Consider the following 14,176-nt stretch of genomic DNA (forward strand, 5'->3'; position numbering starts at 1 on the left):
AGAAGGAAATGGCAAACTATTCTAGTATCTTTGCCAAGAAAATCCCAAAAAGGGTCACAAAGGGTTGGACATGACTGAAACAAAACACCAATATGCATATTTACATTCTATGGATATACATTCATTAGTGACATATTTGTGTAATATACCCTGAATAGAATTTAGACCTACCTAGTCACCGAAGCAGTCTGCCAAGTGATTCTCTGTATTGTTTTATGTCTATTGCATGTACTGTTGATGTATATATCTTGTGAATGACACCCTAAAGTGATTGCTATTACTTTATCTGATAGAAATTCCACAAGTTAGAGCAGAAAGTGCTGGCCTAAGCTCCATAATATTGCTAAAAGTGAGCTAACTCCTGTTAACAGGACTGGCTCATTACTTCTCCAGCCTCCACCAGGAGAAAGGGGGAAGGGGAGAAAGGAGACAGTAGAGATCTGAGATTCAGCTCCACTGCTTCCAGAAGGAAGGAAGGAAGGAAGGAAGGAAGGAAGGAAGGAAGGAAGGAAGGAAGGAAGGAAGGAAGGAAGGAAGGAAAAAAGGAAGGAAGGAAGGAAAGAAGGAAGGAAGGAAGGAAGGAAGGAAGGAAGGAAGGAAGGAAGGAAGGAAGGAAGGAAGGAAGGAAGGAAGGAAGGAAGGAAAGAAGGAAGGAAGGAAGGAAGGAAGAAGAACGACAGAGTCCTCCTGCAGCAGAGATGTCAAACACCCAGGCCCACACCCACAGTGCTCCTAAACATCAGGACTGAACCAGATTAAACTGTAATTGGAAAAATATATAACAGAACAAACAAAATGATAGTAGAACATGGATAATGTTAACACATGATTTTCTAAGTTAATATTCATCCTACAGGGATTCTTATGTATGATTTATTGGCCCTTGTTTCTATTTGAATTTGATTATTAATGGTATGAAATCCTTTAAGCCTGAGACCATTATATTTGTATATAACTTTGTATCACTTCCTGTAACAAGCAGAGTGACTTACATATAACAAAGACTGAATACATATCTGAAATAATAAATATAAACTTATCTAAGCATTGTTCCCAGTAAAGTTCCCATTCTTTTAGAGGCAGAAGATTGAAAATATAAGGCAATTGAGGGAAAGATCAGGGCCAAGGGGAGAGAGAATGGACTGGGGTGGGGGGAAGCAGACTACATACTTAAATAGGTAAAGGATCCTGCACTGTAAATCAAGAGACCTGGATTCTAGTCCCAGGAGTCACAAACACACTGTCATGGGGGCAGCTAGGTGGCGAATTGGATAAAGCACTGGCCTTGGATTCAGGAGGACCTGAGTTCAAATCCAACCTCAGACACTTGACACTAACCAGCTGTGTGACCCTGGGCAAGTCACTTAACCCTCATTGCCCTGCGGCCCTCTCCCCCCCCCCAAAAAAAAAAAGAAAAGAAAAGAAAAGAAAACAAACACACTGTCATAAACTGTCACAAGTACCAACTTGAGTCTTTCTGGGTTTCAGTTTTCTTGCGTGTCAAATGAGCAGACTGGACTAACCAATACCTAAAGTTCTTTCTAGCCCTATTATTCTATAAAAAAGAAGAGTAAGTGGGGGGAGGGCAAGAATGATAAGTCAGTTGTAAAAGATCCTTAGAGAATAAGGTGGGTCTTGTTAGAACAAGACCTGTGGCCACAAGGTAAGCAGAAAGATATCATTATTTGAATAACAAATACTACTGACTGTAGCTTTCCCCCTATATTTTCTACCCTAGATAGAGGGCTAGAAGGGGAGAGCAAATTGATGTTCCACACTACTCATGATACCAGGTCTATAATGAAAGCAAACTCTACCACTTTTTCTTCCCCTCACTCCCAAAACAACTCATTTGGCTTAGCATTCTAATTCCATGGTTCAGAGAAGCAATGGACAGATTCTCAAAAGTGGATGATTTATCTATTGGCAATGTTCATTCGAAGAATTATCAACAGAAACTGAAAACGAATAGTTCAGTTTCTTGTTTTAACTTCCTTGCTAAGGGGAGATTATCTTAGGGGTCCATTCCTTTTAGTGAATTGACATCTGGGCAGCTAACTGACACGGAGTTAGGAGGACTTGAGTTCATATATGACTTCAGATACTTGATACTTACTATCTGTGTGACCCTGGGCAAGTCATTTAACTTATCTGCCTCTCTGAGATTTTTATCCATGTTTTAAGTTCTGCTTACTGGGACTAAACATAACAGCTCAAATATATCTTCCACACATAACCTTCATCCAGATATTTGAAGACTTCTCTTATTTGGACTGAACCTTGCATAGCATAGTCCTTTTACCATCTGGTCACCCTTCTCTAGACCCAATAGGGCAGATACAGCCAGAGTCAGGCATTGAACTGAGTGATCTCTTTCATTTCCGGGTAGCCATATACCAGTTTCTGAAAAATTGAATAGAGAGTTGTTCTCACCGGCACGAGTTCAAGTATCGTTCCCCCCACCTCACATAATCTCCATGGGACTACCCTTCCCTCAGAAGGTTACTCACTTCTCAATGAGTACACCAGGTGACTCTCTAAGACAATGTAAGGTGCAGAGCAGGTAGGTGATGACCTGCATGGGTAGGGGAATTTCCTTCCTGAAAAGTTTCCTGCAGAGATGAAGTATTAGGTTAGGTAGAATTATACTGAAACGATTGTCAGAGAAGGAGGTTATATCTGCCCAAAGCCTTGTTACGACTCATTTCAATCAATGAAAGGATTCTGGAAGAAGTACAAATAAAGAAAAATTACTCTGATGGGTATAATTTGACCAGAATTAAGGCAAGAGTTAAATCAGCAGCAGCAGTTTTCCTTAGTCAAAACTTGAGACCTGTGTGGTTGGTGTCTGAGAAGGGTCTAGCAAGTGGATCTCTAATTCTTTAAGTTTAACTGTAGCCTGATATGGACTTTTACATATGCACAATAATATTATTGCAAGGCTAGGTAAAAAAGAAATATGATGTGATTAAAGTGGTTTGAAATTTTTGAAAGAAAGGGGTAACAAGGTAGGACAATATTTTTTACAATCCCATCATTGCAATTATCTTCAGTACTTTACTAATCTGAGAGAAGCAATTCTGTTTGGTAGGGAGGGCATTGGTCTCCAGAATCATATTTGGATTTGAATCCTGGCTTTACTTACTTGCAGCACGACCCAGATCAAGATAATTGAACACCACTTGATCTTACAGCTCACATCTTTAAAGTAAGGGTAATATTTGCAGTACTTAACATCACAGGGCGATTGGGAAGAATACTTTGTAAATCTGAACACACTAGAGAAGTCTGCTAATTATTATTAACAAAATCCCTGCTCTGTCCTCTGTGAATTCAAGGGGCAGTTCCCTAGATGTATAGGGAAAGAGCTAATTTGCGCTTCATCTTATGGATAGGGAAGCATGTTTTAAAAACCAGAAACGAAGTCAAAAAGAAGCTAAAATTTTCCATTGGGAAACCCATTCTCTTGGGTAATATCAGGGAACGTAATGTCTATGAAGTCTCTCTAGACGAGGGCCTCTTACACTTTTTCGACTAGCGGCCCCCTTTCGCCTAACAAATATATACGGGAGCCCGGGTATGTAGGTTTATAAAATAGGTATGGAAATCAAACATTTACTTCCAAAATTATCGCGAACCCCACATTCAGTACGCAAGCCCACGTGGGGTCACGACCCACAGTTTAAAAAACTCTACTCTAGACTGAGCGTAAACGGAAACTCTTCTGAGGCTGTGACCTCACCTGTAACTCAGTGGGTTTAAATGAGAAGACTCGGGCGCTCGAAAACGTGGAGAGGTGGGGAGCAGAGTCCTGAGCTGGCGCACTTCTTCCCGGGCTTTGGCTGGGGGTGGGGGGCGCTCACCTGCAGTTCAACATTTCACCGCTTACGGGAGCTCCAAGCATCCTATCCCTAGGCTAGTCTTTAATATTGATCTCCCCTCCGTTTCCCCCCCTCCATTCGCCCCTCCCTCCCCCCAGAGCCAGAGGTCCTCCAAACAGAAGTTTTCACTCTTTTCTCCTCTCACAAAATAAAGGCCCATTTCTCTTTTCCTTTCAGTTCCAGCTTCTCTAATAGATGCTGCTGCCCCGCTCGGAAATAATGTAGATACCACTTTATTTCAAAACACATACAAACAACTCCCTCTTCCACCAGACACCCAAACAAAACCAATGTCATTTACTATATGTTATCTGCCTAAAAAGAGTGCCTTCACTGCTGACAAACAAAGGGCAGGTGTCTTTGGAGGTCTTAATAGGAATGCGTCAGTTCAGGGGTTCCCTATTGGGTCCAAGTGCAGAAGGAGGTTCGCTCTACTCCCACAAGTCCTGCGACAGGCGCCAATGTTACTTCCTCTCAGATTACAGAAGCGCAGAGTTAGGGGCTAGGTCCCCAGTGTCTACCAGAAGGAGTGTCTGTTCAGCAAGAAGATGTCAAGAGAGGAATTTCTGAAGATGTCCTGACAAGTCAACCTAAACCAGGCCTTTCAGCGTCCTGAATAATCCAGGGCTGCTCTTGATTACTGTGAATTCCCAGCTTTACAAAAGGAGACAGGTCCTCCCGAAGAGATAGTGACGTCTTTGCTGTCCAAATGAAAGGGATTTTCTTCTACTAGGGAGAAACCACTGAATTCTTACTCTCCTCTCAGAGCAGTTGCTCTTTCTGGGAAAGAAGGAAAATAGACTGCAGTCCCCAGCCCAGCAGTACTTCCCCTTGTAGTTCCGGGAGCAGGGATAGCCTTGGAGTCGAGGAGGATAAGTGGAAGCGTTTCTGAGGGACTCAAAGCTAACATGGATCTAATAGATTTCATCTCTTACTTATATCCATCACTCCCTACTCTGGCCAGCTCCCCTTCTTCAGAAATTTCTTTCTCATCTGTCTTCTCTAGAGACAAGACCCACCTTGCCTCTGCTCACAAACAAGAGTGTGTCAGGTCAGAAGCGATTTCTCTCCCATGCAAAGGGAGAAAGGCGGCACAGAGCACCACAATTTACCACTTGGCCTAACTTTAGGTCTCTATGTTTTTGCATTTGTGCAGTCTGACTCCCCGGTTTCTCTCCCTTTAGCCTCTGGAGGGTTCTCAGAGCCACCTTACCAGTTTGGTCCACTCTATCCTACACCCAACGCCTACTTTTACTGGTCCTCTCCAGTTTGTTCTCCCCCCCCCCCCCCCTCTCTCTCTCTCTCTCTCACACACACACACACACACACACACACACACACACACACACACACACACACACCACATTCTCTTCCCCCCCTCAAAATCACCTACTCCACTCCACACCTCGGACTCCCCACTTTACTTTCCTCCTCCTTCAGTAGCGTTGCTCCCCTGAGCTAGTGGGTAGCAGGTCATAGCGACCTCCATTGTAGACGACGACTCCGGGGGGACAGTAGATGAGGTCGGGCTCCACCGAAGCATGCAGGGGAGCCAGGGTCTGCAGAGCCTGTTCCTCAGGCTCAGGCTTAGTAGTAGCAGTGAAGGGGCGCATGCTAGTGAGCGAGGGTGAGGCGATGCGCCAGAGCAGGCTCTTAAGTGCTTTGCGAAACTCCCGGCGCATGAGACAGTAGAGGATGGGGTTGAGGCAGCTGTTAGAGTGGGCCAGGCACACGCTCACTGGGAACACGTACACCTGGCTCAGGAAGTACTCGTGGCTGAAATGCACCACGTTCAGCTTGATGAGGATACCCCAGGTAGTCAGAGCCTGGTTGGGCAGCCAACACAAGAAGAACGACAGTACGACGATAGTTACTGACTTGGTGACCTTAGAACGCCTCCTGGCACTGGCTCCCGCCGCGCTGCTGGGTCCTTCTCCAGAAGCGCTGGCAGTACCAGACGCAAAGCCCGCGCCTCCACCTCCCCGGACGGGACGTTCAGAGATGAAGCGTACCAGTAGCAGGTAGCAGAGGCTGATCACCCCTAGCGGAAGCACGAAGCCCAGCAGCACCTTCTGTGTGTGGTACAACCCTAGCCAGAACTGAGAGTCCCCGACCCGCGGCTTGTCAGGGAAACGTACCAAGCAGAGTTCCTCATCCATCACCGTGGCAGTGGTGGAGAAGATGGCATGGGGCAAAGAGGCCAGCACTGCCAACACCCAGATCAACACGCAAAGAGCCTTGGCTGAAAAGCAACAGCCTCCGCCTCTGCCCACCCGGAGGACTCGCTTCCAGCCACCGCCCCGACCCAGTCCTAGGGGCCGGCGGCTCTTGAGAGCAGAGGCCACAGAGTGGTAGCGCGCTACGCTCATGGCCGTGAGGAAGAAGACACTAGCGTACATGTTCATGGCTGTCACAGTAGCGATAATCTTGCACATGGCCTTGCCGAAGGGCCAGGTGAAGTCTAAGGCGTTCTCTACGGCCCAGAAGGGCAAGGTGAGCACGAACTGGAAGTCGGTCAAGGCCAGGCTGGTGACAAAGAGGTTTATGGAGGACTTACGCCAGCCCTGCTTGCTTTTCATCAGGTACAGGACCAGGAGGTTGCCCACCAACCCCAAGGCACACACCACTGAATACACCACACTGAGGAGAATCCTCACCACCGTTCCAGCTGGGCCGTCAGTGCCAGTGCTCCCGCGGATTCCTGAGCTCGGGAACTGCCCTGCTATGCCGTCTGATCTCTCCAACTCCAGACTCCGAAGCAGGTCCCTCATCGTTAGTGAAGCGTTGCCACTTGCGTTTCCCAGATCCAGAAGGTCCGGGAACAGGCCCAGGAGGCTGGACCCCCAAGAGACAGCCTCCTTCATGTTGACAGTGGTGTTTATCCAGTTCGGGACATGACCTAACGACTAGGATTGGAGGAAGTCCGATTTAATTCTTGCGCTGCCTCTGGGGCTCCCCTCCCAACCCGGACTTTCTCAGCGCAGCAGCCCACCAAGTACCACAAAGTGACTGGTCAAGCTACAAGACTGGCCCCTTGGGGGCTTCTCGGGATAGACTTGCCCGCAACTGTTGAGCGCTGAATCCAGGCGCGGAAAGAGTAAAGAGTTCTGAAGCTGAAGTGGGGAGATAGCTGAGGAGAGCTACAGTGCTGGATGGTTGCTTGGCTAGGGAATTCCAAACGGAGGTGTCCGTCGGTCCTTTTCCCTTCTCGTTCGAAGGTCGGCTGCTGAGAAAGGGTTGAACGATTTCAGGATTGCCGCGCGGGTGCTCTTGCTATTTCCAGTTTGTCTACTCAAAACAAAACAAAATAAAAAATAAAACAACCCCCCCAAACAAACCTTTTTTCTGCTTGCTTTTCTACTGCCACAAGTTTTCCCATGGATTGTTCTCTAAGGAAGAGAATTTTCTTCCTCTCTCTGTCTCTCTCAATCACTCCCTCTCTCTCTCTCTACTGCTGATAACTCCCAGTGAGTTGTAAGCAGCTCTCTCCCGAGTTATATTTGCACCCACCGCAGCCTCAGCTACAGGATCGGAAGAGCATGCGCACTTACCAGCCAGAGAAACTCACAGAAGGGGGAGCTTTCCGAGGTTCTGAATCAGGAGCTTCCACACCCAAAGTACCTGCAGTTAGGTTGGGAGATGGAGGGACTTATAGCTCCAGCTTTTTAACCTTTAATTTTCTTTGTTAGAGGAATTAAATTTTGACCTTTGATTTTGTTTTAACTTTCCAGTTTTTCTGTTCCATCAAAATGGTATTTTCCTTTCTTTTCAACCCAACTCCCCCATCCTTCACTCTGGAAATCATTCTTAAGAAGAACTAAGAAAAACCAGCAAATATCCTCCTCCTCCTCCTCCTCCTCCTCCTCCTCCTCCTCCTCCTCCTCCTTTTCTTCTTCTTCTTCTTCTTCTTCTTCTTCTTCTTCTTCTTCTTCTTCTTCTTCTTCTTCTTCTTCTTCTTCTTCTTCTTCTTCTTCTTCTTCTTCTTCTTCTTCTTCACTATAGGCAATAAGAATCGTCTTTTTCTGCTCTCCAATCTAGTTTCTAACCCCAATGGATACACTGAGCCCTTAGCCAAGGTATACACATCGTCTGACATTTAGAAATTAACTCAATTTCTCTTTCTTTAATTACATGGTCATTTCATCTGACAGCTACAATTATCTGCTTATTCTAAAATGTCAGGAAGAACTCTGAACACATCTCTTCATAGAGTCCCAGATTAGATGCTTTATGCAGGTATATTTCTACTACATCGTTCCTGAATTTTGAAAGGTGAAGCTTTGCTATTAGTTCAAATGGAGTTTGTATCAGAATCATGGAGTTTTCCAATTATCCCATTACTATAACTTCCCAGACCCCTGTCACTGATGTTTTCCGACCCAGAACACATTTTTATGGATATTCCAGTCCCCCCTTCTTTTTTGCCACGACCTTGGAGGATGAAGTCTTGGAAATAATGGGAAAAGGTTCAAATTGATTCATTAATGTTAGTATTGGAGGCAAATTCAAGTGCATTCTGAACCTAGTAGGTTCATTCCACCTCTTCACAAACGTCATTACTAAGTATTTCTCTAGCAGGGGGAGAATTTTATAAAATTCTTCCTTCCTTCCTTTCTTCCTGCCTGCCTACCTTCCTCCTCCCAATCTCTCTTGTCTGAAAAGTAAAATAACTCATCCTCATTTCTATTTAAAATTTCCATATTTTTCCAAGTGTAGGTGAGATGATTTATTATTATTGAACATTACCTCAAACATATATTGACTGATAACCCACATTTATATAATATTTCTGGTTTACAAAACACCTTACATGCATTATTTCATCTGATCTCTACCATGACCCTATAAAGGCAGATATTGCAAGCATAATTGACCCTCTTTAGAGATGAGGGCATCGAAGTTTAGTTAAGAGAAGGACCCTATTACAGTAGAAAGAGTTCTGGTTTTGGAATCAAAATACTTAGACTCGAATTTCATTTCTCCTACTTTTGACTGGTATGATCTTAGGTAAGTCATTCAACTTTACTGAACCTTAGTTTCCTCATCCATAAAATGATGAGGTTGGACTGCATGGCCTCTAAGGTCACTTCCAGTTTTAGAGCTAGCATCCCATGATTTGTTCAAAGTTGAATAGCTAATTGCAGAACTGGGACACAAGATCAGGTCCTCTTTCAACAATGCCATTGCAATTCAGAGTTTAGTATAAATCGCATCTTTTGTCAGAACTGCTCCCACTCTACCCTTATTCCCAGGCCTCCCATATCCAGTGGAAATAAGCAATCAGAAGAAATCATTTTCACACATTATTTTTCCTCTTATTCTTGATGTTAATGTAGTGATTACAAGTCTCAGACTTCATTTAGCATTGATGAAGTGAATAGAGATGAGGTAGAAAGTATTAACTTTGAAGAGGCAGGAAAAGAGTGAAGATCTAAAAAACTAGACACATTTAATAGCAACCTTATACTTGGAACCTGAAACATAAAGTAGATAAAAAATTATGATCTCAAAGAAAAAAATTGAAAATTTACAGTAAGCTGAGAATGCATTTGCTAGTTGGAGAACACATTGACCACTAGAGGGCTCTAATGTTTCAGGGGAAAAAATAAAATCCTGATAGGTTCTAAACTGCAGAGTTCGATTGTACGCTTTTAGTCCCAGTAAAATAAAACTAATTTTCTACTTTAGATACTAAATTTTACCTTATTTCTTGGGTCAGGGATCCTAAGGGATCCTCTGGTTAGCACTTTCATTTCAATTTTCCTAGAAAATGGGACATGCAAAGGTTTAGGATTGGGCTTTTCCTGGAAAACTCTCCCTCCTCATTTTAAGCTTCAGGTTTATTAAGCTTACAGCCAGACTGTATCTCTCATTCCTTCTTGTCAGTCTCATTTATCCCTAAATCTTTGGTACAAACTAGATCATTACATTGTCTTGCTGGAATGAGGAAACTGCATTTTTCCTCCTATTTCTGTTTCATAAGCAGTCTAATCAACTTAATAACTCTTCTCATTCTATGAGGAATATACCAAATCACTAACTGCTTTCTTTTATTGTTCATAAAGAATGTTTTTGGTAATAAACTAATCAGAAAGAGACCAGAAAGTATGTATGTAAATAGGATCTATATTATTCATGTGATTTGAGAGCAATGGACAGAACATCTTTAGCCTCTCATAGCCCCATCATTGGGTCTCTCAAGAATCTAGAAAGACTTTTAGACTTGGGGGGGGGGTGAAGGAAGAAAATAAAGACTGGTGGAAGGGAGAATAGGACATTTCCAGGATCATATAATTAGAAGAGACCTTAGAGTTAATTTAATTCACTTTTTACATTTTAGGCTCATAGAAGGAGCAAAAGACTTACCTAAGGTCACATATCTATATAATTTCTCATCCTGATATGTGTTAGTGGGCAAACAGTTTCTTCCACTTGTAGTGGTGAAAGAAAGAAAGGTAAAGAGAGGCTTCCAAGGCTAAATGGAAAATCAATAATAGCTGAAAACAGAAGTCAGATTCCTAGGCTACTATCTATGTTCTACAAAACTATGCACATAAACCATATTGTAACTAGTTAGGTCAGCTAGAGCACTGAATTAACAAAGTTGAAGTCATGGGTCTGATCCCCATGGGTCAATTGCCTTTTCTCTATTCAGCAGCCACATACTATTGCCAAGTTGTGCCACCACTTTAGCAATCATTTCCTGAATAAAGATTCCAGGCATTAATGAGGGCAGGGAAATTAAGTGTGGACTGATCTGTGCAAAGCCCATTACCACTGTTGGAAAACCCTCTTGGTTAGGAAGGCACCTGAAATAATTTTGTTTGCTTGTTCTCACTTCACGATCTGATTTTAGCACCTTGGGGCATTAGTGCAATGCAAGATTTTGGCAATACAGTGCAAAACATATTATGCTGTTCCTTATCAAATCTACCATCCTGAAAAACAGCTAATAAGATTAAGAAGCTCTTGATATTTTTTCTTATACAACTGAATAAATACATTTCTTCAGAGAGTAGAAGAGAGTTGGCTTTATGCTCTGTGCTTAAGACCTGGGACAGAGGCCTGGCATGAGAAGTAGGGACAGCTTTAAACTCTTGCAGTACCTGCTGATTAGAAGCCTTAAGCCTGAATTATGAAACAGACAAGAGGGTCCTTCATGGCCTCCTCCTTTATCATTAGCAATGTTTTCTAGGGCAGTGCTTCAACCTCAGAAACCTATCTCATTTATAGCTATCAGATAAAATGGCAAAGATGACAAAGTATGATATGACTTCCCAAGTATCTTTTAATTTTTAACTAGGAGATCATAAAGAGCAAAAGGAAGGAAGGAATTTCCTATACTAAGTGTACTAGTGTTCTAGACCTAGCTTTATTATTAACTAGTTGTTTTACCTTGCGAAGCTCATGTCACCTCTCCAATACTTAAGTTTCTTTATCTTTAAAATGAGGAAGTTATTTTAGCTGGTCACCAAGATCCCTTTAAGCTCCAAGATTTCTAAATCTGAGAAAAACTTTTAAGGGATAAAAGAATAAAGCTTTAATGATCAACCATCAGGTTCCATGACAGAAATCAATGAACTACTTTTGTGGAGAGGACCATCGTCTTATAGAAAGCTGACTTCTTTTTATACGTATAAGACAGACATGCCTTGGACTCATCCTAAGGTATGTAAGAAGGATTTAAATGACAAGATCCCTAACTCCTATGGTAGAAGTAGAAATGTGAAGGGATAAACTTTAAGAAAACATGAGAGGAGGCTTTCTCTGTGTTGGATATGTGCTTATTTTTCATTTTCCAAAGAGTAGAAGACATCCTTCCTAGTTGTGTGATCTTGGGAGAATCATAATTTCTCTGAGCCATAGGTTCCATACACACATTATACAAACATGTATATATTGTATATTATATGTATTATATATGCATACACACATAGATTTATACACGTCTATACATATATATATACATGTGTATATTGTATCACATATGGGTGTATACATGAATAGATGCACACATATACATGTGTATATTCATATGTGATGTATGTGTGCTATAAGGAACTATCTATTTACAACTAGTCCATATATGGCATGGATAGGGTGACATTTGGTCTGGGATCTGGCCCACCCTATCTTCAAAGGAGAATGTCATTTCTCTCTTCATGGGGAGCAAGAGAAATGCTATGGCTGGGTGCTCACACCTTAAATCTCTTATCTTCAAGAAGAGCATTGGTCTAGAATTAAATCTATCTATCCTGCATCAGCTACTTTTAGTCTAGAAGATTGATGCTTTCTTTTAGAAGTTCAAAATAAAAGTCACTTTTCCAAGTTACTCTAAAGAGTAAGGACAATAGTTGACTCAACTTAGTTCTCTCCCACCAAATGACTGGTACACAAAAACAGTCTAAGACAGTAAGCAAACTGATTTATTTATGCAAACAGCAAATCAAGATTGGAAAAGTTATAAAGATTAAACATAAGAGTACACAAGAGTAAATGATCTCTATAGAAGCAAGATAAAATTCCAGATTAACTAAGAGAAAATTTCACCTGGAATTCTGTTCTTAACAGTCTCTAGTGAATAGGCACTGGGAATGAAGTGACATGTTGGAAGTGAGAGAGATGTGACTCTTCTACATGTTTGTAGCTTTGGAAAGAGTGCTCATTCACCATCTTATCCATTCAAAGTTGAGTCTTGCCTTTCCCCTGTTTATTGAGCTCCTACTCTACCACTTTTCTCTCCAAAATCTCCCCACATCTATAAATTTTTGTGTGCTCATAGGACTCTCAAACAATCAGGAGTCACATTTCTTTCCAGGTTTGAGTCACTTAACATAACAAGGCTGTCTTTCAGGCAATGACACCAGGCTTGTCATGGAAGTGGGATTACATTTAAAATGGGGATAATATTTTCTTTTAAAAAATTCTATGTTCATTTAAAAATTTTGAGTTCCAAATTCTTTCCTTCTCTCCAGCCCCCCTCCCCTGAAGGCAAGCAATATGATATCCATTATACATACAATGTCATATAAAATATAGTTATATATTAACCATTTTGCCAAAAAAATCAAGAAAAAGAAAAACAATATATTTCAATCTATACTCAGAGTTCATCAGCTCTCAAATTAAATAGTATTTTTCTTTTTAAAAATTATTTTTACTTATTTTGTTGAATATTTCCCAATTTCATGTAAAATACTTTTGCATTTTTGAAAAATGTGAGTTCCAAGTTATTTTCCTCCTTCCCATCCCTCCACCCTCCTTGAAAAGACAAGCACTTTGATTTTGGTTATACATGAGAAATCATTTAAAACATTTCCATATTAGCTTTGCTGCAAAAGAGAACACTAACAAAAGAAAACAATAATAAAGAAAGTTTAAAAAGTATGCTTCAATCTGTATTCAGAGTTTGCCAATTCTCTTTCTGGAGCTAGACAGCAGTTTTTAGATTTGAAATTGCCTTGGATTATTGTCCTGATCAGAGTAGCTCTCAGTTGATCATTCTTATAATATTGCTGTTACTATGTTCAGTGTTCTGGTTATGCTCACTTCACTTTGAATAAATTCATATAAGTTTTCTGAGGTTTTTCTGAAAGCATTCTGTGAATAATTTCATAAAGCCCAATAGTATTCCATCACAATCATATACCATAACTTGCTCAGCCATTCCCCAATTGATGGGCAATCCTTTAGTTTTCAATTCTTTCCCACCACAAAAAGAGCTGATATAAATATTTTTAACAAACAAGTCTTCCACCATTCCTTTTAAATCTTTTTGGGGGGCAGCTAGGTGGTGCAGTGGATAAAGCACTGGCCCTGGATTCAGGAGTACCTGAGTTCAAATCCGGCCTCAGACACTTGACACTTACTAGCTGTGTGACCCTGGGCAAGTCATTTAACCCCCATTGCCCTGCAAAACACCAACCAACCAACCAAACAAAAACCCCCAAAACAACCAACCAAAAAAAACCTCAACTAAATCTTTTTGGAATACAGACCTAGTAGAGGTATTGCTTGGTCAAAGGATACACACAATTTTATAGTTCTTTGGACATAGTTCCAAATTGTTCTCCAGAATGGTAGGACCAGTTCACAACCCAACCAACAGTGTATCAGTTTCCCATTTTTTCCACATAACTTCCAGTATTAGTCATTTTCCATTCTGTCATGTTAGCCAATAGGCATGAGGTTGTACCTCAGAATTGTTTTCATTTTCATTTTTCAGCAGCAAATCTAGAGTATTTTTTCCATGTGACTATTAATAGGTTTGATTTCTTCTTCTGAAAACTGCCTGT

At 41.7% G+C, this 14,176-nt stretch overlaps 1 protein-coding gene across 1 annotated transcript; it reads right to left on the reverse strand.

The window, feature by feature from the left end:
- Positions 1 to 5,243: 5,243 nt before the first annotated feature.
- On the reverse strand, positions 5,244 to 7,354 carry RXFP3 (relaxin family peptide receptor 3). Its single transcript, XM_043977658.1, has one exon. It carries the CDS (start codon positions 6,743 to 6,745, stop codon positions 5,318 to 5,320), a length of 1,428 nt encoding a protein of 475 aa, XP_043833593.1. The 5' UTR covers positions 6,746 to 7,354; the 3' UTR covers positions 5,244 to 5,317.
- Between the last annotated feature and the right edge of the window lie 6,822 nt (positions 7,355 to 14,176).

The sequence above is a fragment of the Dromiciops gliroides genome, chromosome 1 (assembly GCF_019393635.1).
Source record: "Dromiciops gliroides isolate mDroGli1 chromosome 1, mDroGli1.pri, whole genome shotgun sequence".
Taxonomy (NCBI): Eukaryota; Metazoa; Chordata; class Mammalia; order Microbiotheria; family Microbiotheriidae; genus Dromiciops; species Dromiciops gliroides.

What these genes read in the sequence shown, in the direction of transcription:
- RXFP3 (XM_043977658.1), bottom strand. Translation starts at nt 6,745, where the DNA reads ATGAAGGAGGCTGTCTCTTGGGGGTCCAGCCTCCTGGGCCTGTTCCCG.